Source organism: Barbus barbus (genome assembly GCF_936440315.1).
Source record: "Barbus barbus genome assembly, chromosome: 40".
In the NCBI taxonomy this organism is placed as follows: Eukaryota; Metazoa; Chordata; class Actinopteri; order Cypriniformes; family Cyprinidae; genus Barbus; species Barbus barbus.
Genome location: NC_136718.1, coordinates 13,065,309 through 13,086,729, shown reverse-complemented (window position 1 = coordinate 13,086,729; position 21,421 = coordinate 13,065,309). Strand labels below are relative to the sequence as shown.

The following is a 21,421-nucleotide window of genomic DNA, read 5'->3' as shown; positions in this document are numbered from 1 at the left end:
ATACTTTTATTTAACAAGAATGCACTGAATTGAACACAAGTGACATTAAAGACATATAATGTTTAAAAAAATATTTTTCATAATTTATATTTGATATTTTTCTAATATAAATCACAAAAGATAAAATATACAAAAGAAAAAGTTAGGGTAAGCTGTCAATTAATTATTAATAAAAAAAAACTGAAATATTAAGCAGCACTGTTTTCAACATAATGATAAAGATAATAATGATACATGTTTCTCTTTTGAGGGAACATCGAACTACGTCCTCTAGGGGTCGCTATGGGGAACGCCTTGGCGTGACCGGTGTCTTGAAGCATCCATCTAAACACGACAATAACATTTGCCAGCAGCAGTCTATGATGTCACTACCAGTGCGACCACAGTATAAAGGGGCGCCGGGAAAACACGTCATCCATTTCTGTGTCTTCACTGACCGTTTGTTTATGTTAGCAGAAGCTAAGCACGACTAGGAGTGCATGTTGTCTCACCGGAGGCTTTGCTCTGATACCTGCAGCTTCATACGGCTCACGGGTTGTGTGTGTGGTGAAGAGCAAGCGTGTTCAGCTCTCGAGGGAGTTGAATGCGCTCGTTGCATTCATTGCTTATTTCTCGTGAGGAATAGGCATGAATTGAACGTGCTTGACTCACAAGGAGACTGCTTGTGCTCATCGTGATGCATTCGCGGGACTTCTGAGAGGGGAGGTGAGTGCTTCACTATTTACCCGAATTGTAATACCCGTGTCTGCTTGAATGTGTTCGCCTCTCGCGGGAATAGTGACGCATTCGTGGCGGGGGCTCCATTCTCGCTTGATTTCTGAGGTAATCTAGCGCGTGGGAGGAGCATGTTTAGCTCCTGTGGGAACTGAATACATGCTGCTCATTGCGGGTGTGGTGAGAATTATCTGCCCATTGCCCGCGATTCGCGGTTCATGGGCAGAACAGGGAAAGGACCTGAAGGGAAATCTTCCCTATCAGTAATTTCCTAAGGAATTACGATGTGGGTATCTGTCTGCAGTTATTGGACAAATGATTTATAACATGTTCTAAGCACATTATACTGCACTCCGGGAGCCCTTCTTTCTGAAGAGTTTGCATGACTCTCCGTGCTCAAGTGTTGGCTTACGAGCCTCCTCGATGCTTACTGAAGCCACCACCCTTTCTGTCTGACCGAGGTTATGCAGGACCCTCCTGCACTTGTGTTGAAGTCTCTCATGTTGGGCCTCCACAGGAGCTGTGGTGGCGCTATGTGGACCTGTTCTTTGACTTACAGGGTAGGACCTCCGCGAGTACCTCCCCTGCTGAAGTCAGGACCTCTCGATCTGTCGACTTATTGTGGTGATGGTCTCACCTGTCGGTACTAAATCCAGCCTGGATGATAGCCTACATCTTCGGCCTCATGCTTGCTGGATCATGCAGCCAAGTCGCTAGGCTTCTGCAGGAGCCTCCTTGGCCTTCAGGTCCCCAGTATAGCGCTGCAACCCAGGACTCGCGGGTCCTCCATTCGGGCTGAGCCTTTTCGGAGATTAATGCTTCGTGATGTGCTCCCTGACGTCCTGGCTGGGTGTTTGCTTCGAGAAGCTGCCCCGGCCAGGACGCGCTAATCATGTCTCGCATCGAGAGGCTTCCTGAGATTTGAGTCATCCACTTAAGCATCATGCACATTCTCTGAGTTAGAGCTCCTCTCACTAAGGTGTTGAGGAGCTTTACTCCTTAACTCCACTCTGCAGTTCAATAGATGGTCAGGACTGTCTGCATCTCCCTGTCGCGCTGCCCTTATGGTCGAACCAGTGAATCGCCCCTCTGTGGAGTGGGCTTGAGTACACTGCTTTTCCGGAGGTACGAGTGAGAGGTGTTTCTGCGGAAACCCTTCCTTAGTGCTTTAGCTCTGAGGAGCGATAGCTCTTCAAACATGTATGGTTATTGGGTCCCGTTGGTCTATGCTCTCTATCAAGATGGAGAGCGTAGGACTACATTCACCTACTAACAGATGACAGTCTCCCTTTGGGTGCTGCTGGACTGTCCTTTTAATCTGGCACTACCTTCTGGTCGAGCTAGGGTGTGCTCCCCTCACTGCGAGGGCTAGCTATGCACCTCCTGCTCCCAGTTTGTGTCATAGGGACCGCCTCAGATAGAGTGCCGCTCCCGAGAACTCTATATGCAACCGTACCGTGTTGTTAGGCCCATCCCTGTCGCTGCCTTGGTCAGTTGCCTCCATGTGGGAACCTGTTGCTGTTGGAACGTGTGATTCCCTTCTAAGTCTGGATCCCATTTCCGAGGCCTCATTTGCGGGTTAATCTGCTCTCTGAACAATGACAGTGCTCCCCTCACTGCAGGAGGTTCTTTATGAGCTCTGTAGTGGTGACACTAGGATGTTTGGCCGCTTGCTGCCTCCCTGATGAGTTACCCTGTTGGTCAGGCCTGGCAATGCTCCCCTCACCTAAAGGTTGCCTTTGAGCTTGCCACTCCCGGTCGAGCGTCTGAGGACTCCTCTCACCGGGTCCTGCACTCCCCGGAGCTCTGTTGAGCAGCAACCTCAGGTTGTTGCCCCTCTCTCTGCCTCCTTGTTAGGTAGCTGTCCTTGTTGGTTGAGCTCAGCAGTGCTTCCCTCACCCTAGATGGTCAACTTTGAGCACACCGCTCCCAAAACTGAGCGTCTCAGTCCCTCTCCTATTTGAGAGTTAGACCACCGCTCTCTAGAGCTCCGGTTAGCAGTCATGCCAGGTGTCATGCCAGGTTTTTGGGCCACCTTCTGCCTCCCTGGTAGGCTGTTTTTTGGTCGAGTTAGCATTTCTCCCCTCATGAGGGTCACCTATGGGCATGCCACTCCCTTCTGAGCGTCTGAGTTTCCTCTCATTCTGAGAGTTTAGTTTTCCGCTCCCCAGAGCTCTGTCATTCAGCAGCCTCAGGTTGTTAGGCCTCTCTCTGCCTCCCTTTTAGGTTGCTCTCCTTGTTGGTCGAGCTAGCATTGCTCCCCTCACCATAGAGGGTCACCTATGAGCATGTCGCTCCATTCTGAGTGTCTCTGAGAGTTTATCTCTCATCCTGAGAGTTGGATTCTCTGCTCTGTGAAATCCACCGTACAGCCATGGCAAGGGGTCAGGCCCTTTCTCCGCCCTCCCCCTTAGGCTGCTCTCATGGTGAGTTTGGCAGTGCTCCCCTCACTCCGAGGGCCTTTTACGAGCACGCTGCCCCTCCCTGAGCATTTGGAGTCTCTCATCCTGAGACCTGAGCTCTCCGCTCCCCAGAGCTCTGTCAGTCAGCAACTTCAGGGTGTTAGGCCTCTCTCTGCCTCCCTATTAAGTTGCTCGCATTGCTGGATGAGCTTAGCAGTGCTCTCCCCACCATAGGGGATCACCTACGAGCATGCCACCCCCTTCTGAGCGCCGGGGTTTCCCTCTTATCCTGAAGAGTTGAATTCCCCGCTCTGTGGGTTTTGAGTCCTCTGCTTCCCAGAGAAACTCCTTGAACCAGCAACGTCAGGCTACTAGGTTCCTTCCTCTGCCTCCCTGATACGCTGCGTTAATGGTTAAGCTTACAGTACACTTGCCCTTCAGGGTATTTACGAGCATGCTGTAGGTCGAGCATCTGTCTCCCCCTCTCAGTTGAGAGCTGGGTGCTATGCTTCTTCAGCTATGTAAGTTACTGCTAGCCAGACCAGGCTTGTGACCATGATGAGGAGTTGGTGACCCCTCATATGACGGACTGTTCTATGAGATGTGCCATTTCATCTATGGGCGCTCTGTGTATGCTATGGACTGCTCCCTCAGAGTGCCACAGTCACATGGCGTCTCTAGGCATGTTCAGTAAGCAGCCCCTATGACCCCTTAGCAACGCTGTTGCCTGGCAGTGTGAGTATATCGTTCCCCATAGCGACCCCTAGACGACGCAGTTCGATGTTCCCTCGAAAGGGAAGGTCTCAGGTTACGTATATATAACCATGGTTCCCTGAGAAGGGAACGAGACACTGCGTCCTCTAGAATCCTCGCCATGCTTCGGACGCTGGCTTCAGACGAAGAAGCGGATGACGTGTTCTCCCGGCGCCCCTTTATACTGTGGTCATGCCGGTAGTGACGTTATAGTCTGTTGTCGGCCAATGTTATTGTCGTGTTTAGACGTATGATGTATCCCCATAGCGACCCCTAGAGGACGCAGCGTCTCGTTCCCTTCTCAGGGAACCATGGTTACATAAGTAACCTGAGACGTTCTTGAGCAGCAAATCATCATATTAGAATGATATCTGAAGGATAATGTGACACTGAAGACTGGAGTAATGATGCTGAAAATTCTGCCTTGCCATACAAGGAATAAATTACATTTTACATGATACTAGAAACAGTTTATTTAAATTGTAATTACATTTCACAATATTACTGGTTCCTTGTTACATGCTCTGCAGTTTACGTTTTTTTTTTTTTTTGTAGCCACATAATTGCAGACTATGCCTGTACATCCTGCTGTACTTCCTGGACCTTACTTCTGTTTTACAAACAGAAAAATTCTGACATTCTGCATTCTCTATAGGTGCAAACAACTACTGACTAGCAAATTTTAAAAGGTTAACATGTCCATATGCGCACCCACATCTTATCTTCCGGTTGAACTGAACTTCCAACTTCCAGAGCTGAATTTAATCCTGATATTAAGCATCAGGAAGGCAGAGGGAGGGTGCGCTCCTTGCGGCAAAATAGAGAGGTTGGCTCAGCTGTCAGAAGTGATCAAAGGCTAGCTGTTGGGCTAGCCCTAACATGCTGTTGGGCTTCTACAGGGAGGATACCTTTTATGTGTGGCTTAAGATGCTCTCTCATAATGCATCTAGCACGAGAAGCCAGAGAAATGAAATGTAAAACTGTGAAATAAAAGAATCATTTCAAGCTTTCCTAAACCAACCTTTGTTACAGAACAGATCTCAAGCTTTGATAGGTGACGTGACAGTTCACTCTTTTGAATTGTACGGTCTTATGAAAAGCAGTTGTGCACTGCATCTTCATTGTGAAGGTGGTGAAATCACATTCAACACATTTTCATTTCACCAATGCATTTCTCAGAGGAGAAGGATCTAATGTCTATGATTTCTGAGTCTCTACCTGAGTCCTGAGAGAGGAGCCTTCAATCACAGAGACCTGGTTGACACAGCTGGCCCACACACACACGTCTATTTGGAGGAGTTTGAGGATGGGAGCGCATCCAATAACCACATGTCTGCAGGAATCTTGATCCCACAACCCCTCTGTAACCGCAAAATGCATGCTGGTTTTAGAGGCGCTACTGGAAATGGCTAATATTTACACATCTTTAAAAACAAAGCAGCAGATTCAGGGAGGATCACATCAAATTGAAGAGAATTAACTTAGCTTTACTTGTAACTATATTATAAAAATATAGCAAAGCAATATAAAAAATTAGGCATTGGTACTGTATACAGTTGCAGTAAAAATATGTGAACCTTTTACCTGGAGTTCTAAACAAACATTGTATTGGTAAAAATATGTTTTTCTCAGTATATTCTTTTGTTTTCCACAGAGGTAATAAAATCATACAGATTTGGAAAGACATGAAGTGAGTAAATGATGATAGAATTTCATTTTTGATTAACTTAATTGGAGTCATCTAATCCAACTACGTAGCTATTTTTGTATGAATTCATATGATTCGTATGGAAATAAAGGATTTTTAGAAGAACGTAAACATGAAGGTCCACCCCTAAACCTAAGGGGTGCATAAACAGATTGTGTAAAAACATATATGAGATCTTAGAAATTCACACAAATTATACTTCACAAAACGTAAAATAGATACAAATTGCTATGAGAGTATGTTGGCTGAACTGAAATTTCAACATTTAGATGGGCCTGGAGGTATATATGAAATAACCTTTGCAAAAGAGCACCTGGATGTTTTGCTAATGCTACTGGCGAAATATGAAGCCAAGGGTGTTTGAAAGTAGTTAGTAGCGCTTCAGAAAAATGAGGTGGAGGGACATCATGGGGCTTTGCAGCCTCAGGGTCTGGGCAGCTTACATTCATTGACAGAAAAATCACTTCCCAAGTTTATCAGGTCATTTTGCAGCAGGATGTAAGTTCAACTGGACTCAGAATTTGAGCGATTAAACAGGACAGTGATCCCAAGCCCAGGACTAAATCAACAATAAAATACCCCATCTGATATGGCCCAATCCTGACCTCAGCCTGACTGACATGCTTTGGCAGGACCTCAAGAGAGTGAATCACACCAGACATCCCAAAAATACTGCTGAACTGAAATTATTTTGTAAAGAGGCAACACTTTTTTCCCACCCTGCCCTGTGACTTTTTACATGGCGTGCCCAATAAAGACATGCAAAAGGATGCGTTTGTGTTATTTGTTTAAACAGATTGTGTTTGTCTTTTGTTGAAGATTTTATGGAATTCATGCAGAAATCCAAGAGTTCACATATTGTTTCCTGCAAATGCAAATCCAAAGCAAATGAGAGAAAAAAATAAATATAGAATTTATAAAATGTATTATTGTAGAGTTAATAAAAGGTATAGTTCACCCAAAATTAAAATTCTTGCATTGGTTACTCTCTCTCATGTCCAAACCTGTTTGACTTTATTCTGTGAAACACAAATGTTGGTAACCAAACAGTTTTGGTGACTATTGACTTCCATATCTTCTTTTATGTTCCACAGAAAAAAGAAATAGTGCTGTCAAACGATTAATCGCATCCAAAATAAAAGTTTTTGTTTACATAATATATGAGTGTGTACTATGTATATTTATTATGTATATATAAATACAAACACATGCATGTATATATTTAAGAAAAATATGTGTTGTTTATATGTTAAATATATAATATAAAATAATAATATAAATATATAAATGTATACACATGTAAATATTTTCAAAATATATACTGAATGTGTGTGTATTTATATATACATAAACAAACACAGTACACACATATATTATGTAAACAAAAATGTTTATTTTGGATGCGATTAATCCCGATTAATCGTTTGACAGCACTAAGAAAGTCATGTTTTGGAATGACAGACTGATGACTGAATTTTCATGTTTGAGTGAACTATCCCTTTAATCTATATTTAAACTCAAAATTGCACAGCAATTATTCTACCTCCACTCTTTCGGTTATAAACAGCGACTTTTCCATTACTCAGTCCAGCGAAGAGAAAGCTGGCAGATTGTTTTAGGCACAGAACTGGGCAGCCCTCTGGGTTACAAAATGTTAGCAGACACTGAGCAGCAGTGTCCACGCTTCCATAAACCAGGATGCTTGAGAAACACACACACACAAAATATCAAGAGCTTTTCCCTGGGAAAGAAGCAAATTAGTTTTGGCTGACTGCATAACATTAGCAATGTAATGACTCAAATCATTCTAGACCAATACAGGTATGTATTCAGACTTACTTGCCATCCAATAATCCTACACAGATGGTGTTGCCGATCTTGGAAGGAACTTCAGAGGTTTGTGTTTCCAGTTCTTCATCAGTGCTGGGCTCTGTGATATACTCCAGACAAAGCACTGGGGAACCTAGAGAGAAACTCTTAACGGAGCGTGGAGTGGGTCTGTTAAGGGAGAAGATCTCCACCTGCCCGTGTGAGTTGTCATCCCCACTAGCCACCTGTGCAGTTGAAGAGACGACAAAAAGAAAACAAACATGAGAAGGAGGACATCCAGTGCCTCACTGACATAGCCCTCTGAGAGGCTGCAGGCAAAAATGGTGGGGAAAAAAATGTGGAAGCACAGCAGTGAGATAAATGATTTATACAGTGTCTTTTGATGGGGAATACTTGATGTTTGTTTCTAGAGCTGTCTTTCGAGAAACTTTTAATCCTGCTTCCCTCTTTCTTTTAAATGTCGATCAAACTATTCCAACAGTGATTTTTTTTTTTTTTTTTTTTGTGGAGCTCCTGCTACCATCACTTACTTCAGGTGGAAAAGCTCTGTAAGCTGAGAGAAAAATATCACAGAAAAGTACATTTTAATGTAGAGTTGAGATTCAGTCAGATTTAAGAACTGGTTCAATGGCCTGGAAACTTTTATTTTGGAAAATAAAGTTAGTTAACAAACTGGTCTAACAGCATTGGGCCTTTTCACAGTTTGTGAAGGAGTGCCTCCTTCTGAAAGTTAAATTGTTACGCAAGCAAGTGGCGACAAGTATGAATGAGTCATTGAATCATTCATTCAAACACTGATTCCTTCAAAAATAAAACAAGTGATTGTGGGCCTCACCTAAATGATACCCACACTTGCTGTAAAAATACAAGTTATATGTAATATCTAATGAATTTTACTTGCACTGTAAAGTGTAATGAGTATTCAGAACGACATCACTCTTGCTCATGAAATATAGCTTAAATATAAACTGAATGCTGTATTGAGGCAAATTATGGAGGTTCAAACCCTGCAGGGAATGATCTGTGATCTATTTCCTTTGTGCCTTTGACCAAGTATAGCCTACTTTATGTGGATAAAAGAACACCTGCTAAATGACTACTTAGTAAAGTGTGATACTGGAGGTCTGGGAAATTGGTATATTGTCATTAGGTTTAAGTAAGGGCCTCAGGATGTTCTCAGTTGTACCGTCCTGATGACAGCCCTGGTTAGAGGTGGACTATTCAAATGTTTGTGGGTGATTTGTTTCCCCTTTGGTGCATCAGAGGTGAGGTGAGGGAAGTGCACCATCAGAGATGTGCAGAGATATTATGATAATCCTGCACAAGTGCGGTGATGATTTATAAAGAAGAAAAGATGTTCTCTTTGTGAAAAGTGTACCTACCCAGAGGTAGCCCTGAGGCAAGGATGTGCTAGTGGCAGAAAAACCAAGAAGAGAACAGTGGACCGGGTTATAAAGGGAAGCCTGCAACTGCAAAAAAAAAAAAAAAAAAAAGATGAAGAAATCACTTTAGGAAATTAGCATTAAAAGCTGCAGCTCTGGAAATCAGTTGAAAATTACAATAATAATAAAAACACTAAAAATGTATTTTAAATTGCTATATACACACAAACTGCATTAAGATTGTGTAATGTGTTTGAAAGAAGTATTTTCTGTTTTAAAAATGTATTTATTCCTGTGATGCCAAAGCTGAATTTTCAGCAGTCATTACTCCAGTCTTCAGCGTCACATGATTATTCAGAAAATATTCAAATATGTTGATTTGGTGAAAACTGTTGTGCTGCTCAATATTTTTGTAAATACTGTGATCCATTTGTCTTTTAGGATTCTTGAAAAGAAAAGAAAAAACAGGATGTGTTTTAAAAGGAAATCTTTCATAACAGTATAAATGTCTTTACTGTCACTTTTAACCAATTTAACTGCTAAATAAAAGTAGTATTATTTTTTCTTTTCTTTTCCTTTTAAATCTTATTTATCCCTAACTTATGAATGGTAGTCTAACATGGTTTCAACAAAACTGTTAAGCATTAAAAACGTTTTTCCAAAAGTGCTAATATTAAGAAATCTTTACATTTTAAATGAATTTTAAAATATATTTAAATATAATTAAACCTTTTAAATTGAAATAATATTTCACAAATGTATTTTTGTATACACATACACTTTTTTTAGTTATTTTTATTTTCTGGCAGATGTGCAAATTTTACTCTCACTTTGTGTCAAACACAATAATTCTGCTTCTGCAATGTGGGATGCAGACAGGTACAGTGGACTATTCTGGTGCAACTGCAGTTTTATTCTGCACACTAACAAGTGATCAGCAAATATTCTGAGTCGATCAACAAAAAGGCAAGATATTATTCCATTTACCCTCAAAGTAAGCATCTTGAGGCTCGATTTCAAGAAGGCAAGCATTAAGAGTAGCCTGCTTTTGACTATAGGAATCTTTGATATTAATCAAAATGACACTCATAGACCTTAAGCTTGAGCTCAGAGAAATGTCAATTTGCTCAATGCTAAAGGAAAGTCATTTAAACTTAATCCTGACAAACTCTGGTTTTTTATTATTCATGGAGCTGTACTTGCATGCCAAATACAGACATAGCTGCCTGGGGTATCACCAAGATGGCTGCCAAGTGAACTGAATTGCCTTAAAGGGATATTCTCATGTCAAGATTTTTTAAAGTATCCTTTTAACTGTGTTGAATGCACATTTTGTTCTAAAACATGAACATTAGAGTACTGCAACAGTGGGATCAAACAAGAAAAACTGATTTTTGCATGTTCAAAACACCAACTCACAGCCAACGGATTATCTATACTAGAGGACAGAATTATTTTTTATTTATTTATTTTGGATTGAGGGCTTTAAATGGGGCATGACAAATATGATGCACATCTTTTGATTTTCCTGTTTCAGAAAGACATAGAAAAGTGATTGCATTTCAGATTTGTCCAATTCATTCCATTTTATTTCAGGGTGGGAAAGGCACGGGACACTCTCAGTTTTACACACTTTGTTGTCCATGTTTTGGCAGCTGTGGCGGCTCTGATACATGCTGAGTTAGTTCACATCTAAAAGAGCTGGTGGCCACAGCCAACACTTGCCTTGGAAAGAGAAGTAAAGGAAGTTAATTGACTGCAGGGTGTTTTGGCTCAAATTAGAGAGACATAAGGTTATTAAACACCCATTGCCATTCACATATAATTTATGCACAAGCCACACAAGCTATTATTCCAGGTTTAATCACCAGGGCCCACATGTCTGGAGACAAACATACCCCTGCTGACACTGTGCTAATATTAATTAAGAGTACACTGTTTACCACAGCAAGACAACACATCATTCAGCACATAACTTAATATTAACTATAGCACCTTGTAATTACAGCTCATGAGAAGTATACAGCTAAGGTTTTAAGGGTTTTATTTTCAACATAGTTGTGCATAATAATGAATGTATCATCATGTCAAAATCCCTCCAGTCAATTTCATTACCAATTAAGTGTGACATTACAAAATACAGATCAAGATAGTAGCATTAAAGTAATACTTCACTCCACTAGTACTTGATGTACTAGTACATATTGCTTTTTGAACTTTGAAAACTCCAGGTTCCATTTCTTCTAATCGCATGGAAAAAAATGACCAGGAAATGTATGAAAAAGGTCTCCTTTTGGGATGTTTGGAATGACATTAAGGTGAGTAAATGATGATAGAACTTTACCATTTTAGCAGCTTAAAAGGAACATAATTACAGTGTTTTGCTGTAAATCTTTTTGCATACACACTCAAGACATTTCCTGTGATTCTGCCTCTCCATTAGAAGAAACAGAAATTTATTCTCAGTGATGGCGGTAAAGTACAGCCACAGATAACAAGCAAATTTTCCACTTTTAGCCCAGACAAAGCTGTAAAAATTTCATAAAGATGTCCTTGTTTATTACATGTAAGGTTAAAAACGTAATTTTTAAAATGATTGTAACAACTGTCTATTTATATTTTAAATAAATAAATGCAATGTGTTGAATCATTCACATTCTATAGAAACGGGGGACTACTAAACGGCTTTTATTTGTAATGTAATGAGAACCCATTACATTTTCATGACAGATTAGCCTATAGCAGGGATTCATGGCAAGAGGATGACCTGTTTAGATGAAACAGTCCTTATTGTGTTTGAGGAGGATCTTGCGTGGGAATCGGAGGCTGCCACTGTCCCTCTCCTGCTGTGAGCCCGATGCTCAGCACTCTGATGTGCAAAACTTGCTGCAAACTTGCTCTTCCTGGATATGCACAGTGGGAATGGAGCCCCTTTTCATCTTAAGCAATCTACTGGGGCCACGGCTTTTATTCACATTTTCCCCTCCATGGAAAAAACAGGCAGAATATTTAATATGTACATGAATTAGCCCACTGGAATTATTTATACAAGGTTCTGTGTCAGGCTTGTCATTTTCTTTCAGAATGTGCTGCTTTTGCTCTGCTGTATCTTACTGTAGTATTTTAGAAAGACATCTTAATGACCTGAAGATTTCTAGTGTCCTCGTTCCTTCTTTCTGCTTCTCCAGCTCATTATTGCTTTTTGCGTTCTGATAACATGGAGGTGGAAAGGGTATTTATGAGAAGAGTGATTTAAAAGACAGCCACATTTATCTCATGGGTGTTCCACCACTTCACATCTCATAAGCAAACGCTCGTCTATTCCTGCAACTTCTCTAGCAGGCACAGATCTGCCTCGCTTTAATCTGCAGTAACAAAGGTTTTCTCCCCCCACTCTTTAAACCATCAAACATTTCCCACAAAAAAGTTTCTCCTTCAAAAGTTATGTAAGTAATATTTAAGAACTTCTTTAGATCTACTCTGTCACAAACATATATTTGTATATGTACAAAATATAAACACATGCTTCCATTCATATAGGATCTAGATAGAAGCTTCTCTTTTGAAGAAGACAAGTCATTAACTTTGCTCTATTTTCGACTTTTCTTGGAAAACAAGGATTTTTTAACACTGATTTAATTGGCTTGCTCACAGCTTTGCCTGTCATGCACTAGGAGAAAACTGTGCAAGGGGTAAGGGTTTGTTCGCATGGTCCAGTTAACTTTTTTGCATTTATAATTTTTATTTTATTTATAATTTTTTTACATTCATTTTGCAATATCTGCAAAATGTTAGTTATTTTACAAAAATAAAATGCATGTTATTTTTTTATTCAGTAATTTGTATTTCAAATACAATAAATTCTTTTAGCTCCCACAAATTCTTTGGTTTTCCAGAACCTTTGCATATTTGAACCCTTTCCAACAATGACTATGATTTTGAGATCCATCTTTTCACACTGAGGATAAATGAGGAACTCACATGCAACTGTTCAAAAAAAGTTCAAACGCTCACTGATGCTCCAGAAGGAAAACCGATGCATTAAGAACCGGGGGTGAAAACTTTTGAACAGAATGTTAATGTGTACATTTTTCTTATTTTGCCAAAATATCATATTATTTTCATTTAGTACTGCCCTTCAGAAGCTACAGAAGATGTTTACATGTTTCCCAGAAGACAAAATAAGTTTAATTTTCTATCCAAAAAACAAACAAACAAACAACAAAACAGCTGTGAATCATCCACATTGAATGGGGACACTTTCATAAATTCAACTATTATTTCCTTTTGTGGACAATATGTTAACATCTTTAATGTGGAATATTTTTTCAGGTCAGTACTAAATAAAAAAATAACATGCATTTTGTATTATCTCTCTTATTTTGGTAACATAACATTTTGCAGATACTGCAAAGTGTATGTAAAATTTTGACCACAGCCGTGTGTGTGTGTGTGTATATATATATATACACACATATACATATATACACACACACACACACACACATACATACACAAAAACATTTTACACAAATTTTAGAATTTTTTTACTATTGTATTTTATAAAGAATGCCCCATATCTGTTTCTTATACAATAATCTGGTGCACTGTATGTCACAACATGGAAGAAATATGGATCTGTTGCTATTTCTGTTTCATTAGTCCACTTCATATCCAAGTATTATATTTCGATAAGCAAGTTCACTGAACCTCATGGAAGTTTTGTTATTAAACCAAGTAATCAAATCAACTGCAAAGAGCACTAGAGCTATGAAGACATTTCTTCTTGGGACTTGTAAGCTACAGTACAGCAACATATTCAAACTCATTTTGGGCATGGCAAGCACTGGAGTGTACTTCAAAAAGGATGATGACAGAATGCAGATGAAAGCAGATGCACATTCCGTAGGTTAAGACGAGCGTTTGTTCCGTACCAAAGAGGAAAGATGTATACACGCTCGGTGAATCGCAGGCTGACTGAATGCAAATATAGGCATACAGAAAGCCTTATCTTTTGGGAGAAAGTTTGATTTGATCACAGACCAAAATACTAGGGACTATATTTAGTCCGTAATCTAAACCTTCTGCCAGCACTGAACAATGGGTCCTAAGGCTGCAACCATACAACTTCAAAGTACTACACATCCCAGGCAAAAAGAACATCCACCGTCAAGACACATCAAAAACATCAGGTGCAGGATCAGATGAGCATGTGAGGTTTGTAGCTGTAAGAGCGACACATAAAGCTGCCAGAAGACGCATCAGCCACTCATCCAGAGTTGATAGAGATATGGAAAGCAATCATTAAAGGTTGATTGCATCACATTTTGAAAATAGTAAAGTGAATGCACCAGCAGCAAATGAGCTGAAGCCTTTGCCATAGTGCTACCTATGGAACACATTTGCTATTAGACATTTGGCATTTGGGAAGACACTTGAGCCATACAAAAAAATAATTTCTTGTCAGGCAGACAGAGAACTAATGAGCCAGAACTTTTTGAGGACAATGAGAAAACGTGGTCATAAACTATACTGATTTGTGTTGATAAAATATATTGCAGTATATTAGATTAGAGCTATTGGTTTTGTTTGCCACTGTTTTTCTTTGTTACAAAAATAACATGTACAAAACATACAGAGACTTAATCGAAACTTGTACGGCTATACTGTAAATCCATACATTTATGAACACACTTTTTCCAGGAAAATGGTGGCATCCGGTGAAAAACATGGTTTGTGGCTTACAACACATTCTTACTGATGCTTTAATGACTATTAACAAGTCATTATTGCAATTTCGACAAAACCTCATCAAGATTACTGTATCTGAGTGACAAATCAGCAGAACTTGCAAAAACAATGTTAAATACACTACAGAAATCAACGAGCCACCCACTGAGAATGAATATGTGATACTAACCTCAACAACAAATCATAACAGTACTATAAAAGCAATGAAATCCAATGGGAGAACAGAACTCATTACTAATAAATATAATCAAAACTGGACCGGCAGAAGGTCTTGAATAAAAATATGAAGTCCTGTGGATCGAAAGGACTGACCAGATGTTAAGAAGCTGCTCACCGACCTGGAGGTGTAGAATAGCAATGCTGTACAAAATAGAAGATCAAAGCTATATGTAAACGTAAGGCAACATGTGTTTGATGCAGACACCATGTCTGATTGCAAATACTATGTTAGAAAGATTTCCAATCCACCAAGTTGTGCAGCACTGATAGGGCAGATAAAAGTTTAGCATGTTGGCCAAGCAATAAGCAGTGAATTATCGTCTACCACATGCATACCAATGAATGTCTGAATCTAAATCTGAGTGCAATCTGCCTTGTCTGAGATCAAAAACCGACTACCCAAAGGAAATGTTTTTGCCTGCAGCTCCAGGAAAAACATTGCACATAGGTTGCTCTTTCAGGAGCTGTTTCTCCTAAAACTGTTACTTTTTAAGAAAAATCTGAAACGCATTAGACTTAAGCAAAAGTCTTCATATGTTTGCCATTTAATCTCATTAAGATTTTCAAACCATTTTGATGCCAAGGATCCCAAATATGACGTCCTATTAGAAGGATTACATATTAAATATATTAATATATTAAGTATTAAATATTTTCAAGTACAAAGAGTAAAAGAATGTAAAATGTTTGCCCTTAGTGATAAACAAAGATGACATTTCAAAATGAATTAAATTTGATTCTGTCTGTACTAAAAGCCAATTATTAAATATTATATGGAATATATATATATATATATATATATATATATATATATAAAATTTTTAACGGACCGTTTTCTGCCCATTATTACAATAATATCAGATGTATAAACCCAAAGGGATTTTTTTTATATAGCCGTTTTCAACATAATAATAATAACAATAATTATAATGTTTTTATGTTTATAAATGTTTTTTTTTTTTAGCAGCAAATCAGAATATTAGAATGATTTCTGAAGGATCATGTGACTGAAGTAATGATGCTGAAAATTCAGCTTTGAAATCACAGGAATGAATTACATTTTAAAATATATTCAAATAGAAAAAGAGTTATTTTAAATAGTGACAATTTTTCAAAGTGGTATTGTTTTTGCTGTACTTTGGATCCTTCATATATACACACACACACACACACACACAGACACTTTATTAAATATATATTGACAAATTAAATATATTAATATTCATAAATGTTACTAAAAAGCATTTTGATTAAATTTTAAAAATATTATTCCAAAAGATAGTGTTTTAAAAATATATATATTTTTAAATTAAATCTTTATATCTGCAGACCCTTAACATTCTCTTGAAATCTCTACGAGAAACATATTAAGATTTCATTTAGTTTCATTAGTTTTTACAGGTAGAACACCACAAGTCAGGCTTACATTTAACCACTCACAATTCACTTACAATGATAACAGAACTTTCATTATTCAGTCGTTTTTAGTAAAAAAAAACTACGTAAAATACCTTCAGATCTTGCATTTTTGGGGTAAACACAGGCAACCGGCAGGCCAGTAACGGGCACCAGAACGGAGGCTTAGTCTTTTCATCATCCTCTACGCACACCCAGCCAGGCAAGTTCTCCTCTCCTACACAAACGGTAATAAGCTTAGCCAGAGGCGCAATACTGTCACTGAAACTCAAAGCTTTTATACACACAAGAAAATGAATCCATGAAAATAATAAGTGAAAGATTCATGTCAACAATGTGTTACTCATGTTTGAGATCCCACACTTACTCAGGGCGATTTTGGCCAGATGCAGGCGATTGACCCAGGAGATTTTGCTAATTGGACTGGGTGTACTGAAGACCACTGTGAAACTGACTGGACGGCCAGACCTGTCAAGGGTTGTATGCACACACACATCCACAAACTGTGAAAATCCAAGAGGGATTTAACACAATCAAAATCCAAGTGAAACAAAGCTTCTTTCAGTTCCACGCATGACTAAAATTAGTATGTACAGCTCTATTTGTGCCAAGAGTCAAAAGAATTTGTGTCTGCTGGAAAAAAGTACATGGCAACAACAAAAAACACAATTCAGCTTAATGCAGGGGTCTTCAACAGGGGGTCCACAACGGTACGGCAGGGGGTCCGCCAATTACTGTTTGATCTCAAAATAATTGTTTAAAAAAAAAAAAAAGGCAAATTTGCATTAAACAATAATGAACTTATTTCAACCAAAGCTTTTATTGGGCTTTCCACGCTGCAGTGTATAAAATAAACTGTAAAATAATTAATATGCTGCATTTATTAAAATATAAATACAGTAAAAACTATAAGTGTGACATATTATTGCAATTTAACATTACTTTTCTACTGTAATATATTTTCAAATGTAATTTATTCCCGTGATGATCCTTCAGAAATCATTCCAATATGCTGATTTAGTGCTAAAGAAACTTATCATAAATGTTAACAATAACAGTAATAAAACATATTAAAGGCTGTATGTAATAGGGAGTCCATACTCCGTCTCATTATCCACCAAGGGGGTTTTTGTTCTGTAAAAGGTTGAAGATCACTGCCTTAAACCATTATGGTCCATCAGATTTTAAGAAGGCTTAAATCTTAAAAGCTGTTCAATCTGTGTTTAAACCCCGAACTGATCAGCAAAAGTCTTTTGGCTCTGTGGACTGATAGAGTAACTCCAAAGAGCCTGTCCAAGACAAGTCCAAGACAAATCCAAGAAATCTAAATCGTTCTGGTACAAGTTTGATGAAATGAATGACTATGTTTCAGTCAGTGTAAGTGTCACATCCACCCACATTTGAGGGGAATTCAATGCACAGCTCTATTTTGTGTAGCCTGTACCCACTGGCATCAGTCGGCACTCACTTGTCAGGCTTCCCAGGAACCATCAGCCGTAGACGGCACTTGTTGGCACACTGGATCTCGTCCTCTTTGATGCGGATGAGCCTCTGAAGAGCCATGCACCAGTCCTGCCCCACCGTAGTGTTGAGATTCTGTACACGTACACAGTCACATTTACGGGAGACAGCTGTCAGACTGACTAAGCACAGTTACCACACTTAGCGCCCTGCTTTTTGACATTTGCAACATAATTAGCACAAGGAGAGGTTAAAAGCGAGAAAGCGACACAATAGAGTGCATTAATGCCCGCCCGGTTTTTCAGCGACACTGGTTCCGGAAGTGTTTTTTCCATTCATTTTTCCCACAGGGATTTTAAAAAGGCCTTGTTTAAGCATTATGAGCCATGAACCAAACCAGCCAGCTCTGAGATGAACCACAACATTACAAACTTTGATTTGAAGTAAAAAAAGTAACTGGACAAAAAGGACAACAGTACAAGACTCTTTGTTGTTAAAAAGAAATTTCCCTATGGAGAAAACAGTTGCACACTATAGGGAGTACGAATGGGTCGACTAGTCGATCAATGAGGTTGACCAGCTTTTCTCCAGATTTTTTGTTTTTGATTTTCAATATTTTTAGCAGGTGTGCTTTAAAAGGAAATTGGAAACTTCATGTGGAGAGTGTTAGTATGCTGACAGCGTGCTGTGCTTTAGACTGTCAGCGCGGTAAACTCTCAGAGAAGCTGCATCTCAAAATTCACCCCCTTGAAAGCACTACTGCTACAGCTATCACAGCAGAGCTTTTGTTACAAATCCACCATCTTCAACAATACATTTCAAGACAATTACTGTCGGACTTCAAATCGCCTGCTGTGAGCAATGTTTCTGTTAGTATGCATAATCCGTTTTTTGTGTGAACAAGATTTGTGCAGAAGATGAATATTAGTCAGGGTGGATATATATTTTTAATAATGTCAAATGTTAAATACTTAATTTTTTATTAATGAGTTTTATTGATGATTTTTTTATTGATTAGTGTTTTATTAATTAAACATCAGCCTTAGGGCTTCCTTAAAGGGATAGTTCACCCAAAAATGAAAATTCTGTTTGAGAAAAGTGATTTGTTTGGTCTTTTCTTACATATTTTTTGTGTTTCACAAAGTATATAACGCATAACATGGGTGAATATATGAAGACAGAATTTTCATTTTTGGATAAATTATCCCTTTAAGACCACCTAGTCGTTTAGAATATTCGACTATGAAAATACATAGCTTTTCACATCTCTAATAGGAGGGAAATTATTCACTGGCAGCCAGAAATTGATCAGGTGTGCGAAGCTACGGATGATTAAGGACTTTACCTGGTACGATCCCTGCAAGGTGCCCACCAACAACGTGACTTCCTCCACCACAGAAAGATCATGCTGTAACTCCTGCAGATCCTGATATAGCCGCGGTGGTCCCAGAAACAGCTTTCCTGAACAAATAACATTTCCATGATAATCAGTAATTATAATCACATTAAAGCATTTGGGTCTGAAATGATACACCCCCCAGCAAACTCTTGCAACGGAACGGCTGCGCTCAACTAACATTGTAATTCTGTGCAGTATTTGCATCAGGCTGAAAGCTCAAACACAGCAGGAAATATGTAGAGATGAGGGTGAACTTTCTGATGTAAGAAAAGAAGAAAAAAAGTCACCCAAGGACTTTCGGCTCATCTTATCCTGGAATTAGACCCTCTGTTGTGTCCTCTGACTGTCAGTGTATATTTCCCCTGCTGGAGAGTATGAGCTGGGTTTAACATTGAGCCCTGAGGAAACCTAAAGTCTGCTGAACAAGATGAATGCAGCAGGAGGACTGTGCACTGATATTAGCTCCGAGATGATTTGTTAGAGGTATAGCTGGTATAACTGTGGGGAAATTGGAATTTCTTGTGTTTGCCAGTGTTAGAGAACAGTAAAAATCTATACAATAATTTGTAAGGAGATTGAATATTAATACTATTTGACAGTGTTTCCTGCTCCTCTATAATTCAAACAATGCAACTAGTGTACTCTATGAATTGTAAAGGAATGGAAATTAATTAATTAAAGGACTCATAAAGGAGCCAGTTCTTTTAATGAAGCACACAAAAAATTATTGGGAACACCACATCCAATAATGTGGTAACTCGAACCAAGAAGCATGTAGTGTCAATTCTGACAGACTGTTTATATTACAACATACAGGTAAAGATAATACTATTACTATTATAAATACTATTTCTTAAAATAATGCAATGATGATATTTTAATTAATTAAAATGACAAAATATTTTACATTTTTAAAAAGAAAAGAAAATGATATAAAATATTAAGAATTAAAGAAAAAATTATATAAATCTTGAATTGCTAGAATAAATAGATAGATAGGTTGGGTTCAAGGCTGCAATTATTAAAAAATACAATACAAAACTGTAATATTTGGAAATATTACTACACTTTAAAATAATGTTTCTATTCTATATGATCCAGCTTTACCAACTACATCAAAAAAACAAGTTCATTATTTTATCTATGCTCCTCTAACCACATGAAAGGAGCACTCTTTAAAAATAGCAACCTTGAGAGTTGGTGGAGCTCAGGCGCTTGCTTCCACTCTGCTGGTAGATGCTGTCTTTATGCTGGGGGGTCTCCTGGCCCACCTCCACCACTTGCACTTGCAGCAGGGGGGCACTCCATTTAACTGCGTATTTTGGACCGATTGGGACTAGGCTGCTGATATCTGGTGGTCCCCTGATTAAATACAAAAGCATTACTTTAAGATTGCACAACAAAGTCCCACTCACAATTACAACATGATCAGAGGACGTCTGAACGATAGTGACGGAGATCCAGGAATCAGACAGGCAATTAGAGCTTTATGATCAGAAAGATTCCCAGAGAGCCTCACACCCCCTACTGTGATTTCAGGAAATTATTATTCATGTACTCCTCTGTTATGCATTATCAGCATTGAGAACCATTCAATGAGATTGAAGAATGCAGCAGAACTTTGAAGCCAATGTAAAATCATTCTGATCCGAAGTCTTTGAAAACAGCATGACCCAGTGGTCATTAAAGAAAAAACCTGGCAGATGTGAGAATGTTACCTTGGCTCCTCAAAGATGTTATCTATGCCTGTTTCAATGTATCTATGTGTCAGTTGAGAGGGAGTTAAAAAGGAGATGGCCTTAATTAATAAATTGAGCAAGTAACTGAATTCAAATTTTCTGTAGCAATTAGCTGTATTCATTTATTACTCAATGCTAATTAGCCTAGAAATGAAAGGTCTGGCATCATTTACTCACACTCATGTCATTCAAAACCCTAGTGGCTTTCATTCTTCTGTTAAACACAAAGGGAAAATTTAGGCAGGATGTTTGCACTGCTCTTTTTCATACAACAAAAGTAAATAGTGACATCCAAAGATGACATTAAAGTATCATAAAAGTAGATCATGTGAATAATGCACTACTGTATATAACAATTCTTCTGAAGCCATGTGATAGTTTTTAATTTAAGATTATTCACAGACAATTCTCTCTCGTCCAACCAAACCTCATTTGTGCAATTTAAACATGTACATATATAAACATGCATATGTACATGTTTAAATCTGGCATTTGAAATCTGTTACGAAACCAGCAGAAAACCAATGACTTCAAATTATGTCAAAGCTGATGTGACATGTTTTGACACACCAGATTTGACTGAATAAAATTTAAAAGATGTGTCAGAGGAGGACATTATCAGTGAAAAACAACTTTAATTTGTCTTT

At 38.6% G+C, this 21,421-nt stretch overlaps 1 protein-coding gene across 12 annotated transcripts in view; it reads right to left on the bottom strand.

The window, feature by feature from the left end:
- LOC306859983 (rho guanine nucleotide exchange factor 10-like protein) overlaps positions 1-21,421 on the bottom strand; it is a 49,418-nt gene that overhangs the window by 3,186 nt on the left and 24,811 nt on the right. For 7 of the 12 annotated variants that reach the window (XM_079401465.1, XM_079401454.1, XM_079401463.1 and 4 more), the window contains 10 exons: positions 20,754-20,795; positions 20,225-20,397; positions 18,982-19,097; positions 17,644-17,771; positions 16,543-16,643; positions 16,271-16,392; positions 8,790-8,876; positions 7,417-7,631; positions 7,121-7,278; positions 5,088-5,230 (listed from right to left, as the gene is read on the bottom strand). In XM_079401465.1, coding sequence (XP_079257591.1) covers positions 5,088-5,230; positions 7,121-7,278; positions 7,417-7,631; positions 8,790-8,876; positions 16,271-16,392; positions 16,543-16,643; positions 17,644-17,771; positions 18,982-19,097; positions 20,225-20,397; positions 20,754-20,795 — 1,285 coding nt within the window. The remainder of the gene's footprint in view (positions 1-5,087; positions 5,231-7,120; positions 7,279-7,416; positions 7,632-8,789; positions 8,877-16,270; positions 16,393-16,542; positions 16,644-17,643; positions 17,772-18,981; positions 19,098-20,224; positions 20,398-20,753; positions 20,796-21,421) is intronic. The other 5 variants (XM_079401456.1, XM_079401462.1, XM_079401455.1 and 2 more) reach the window with 1 other exon arrangement.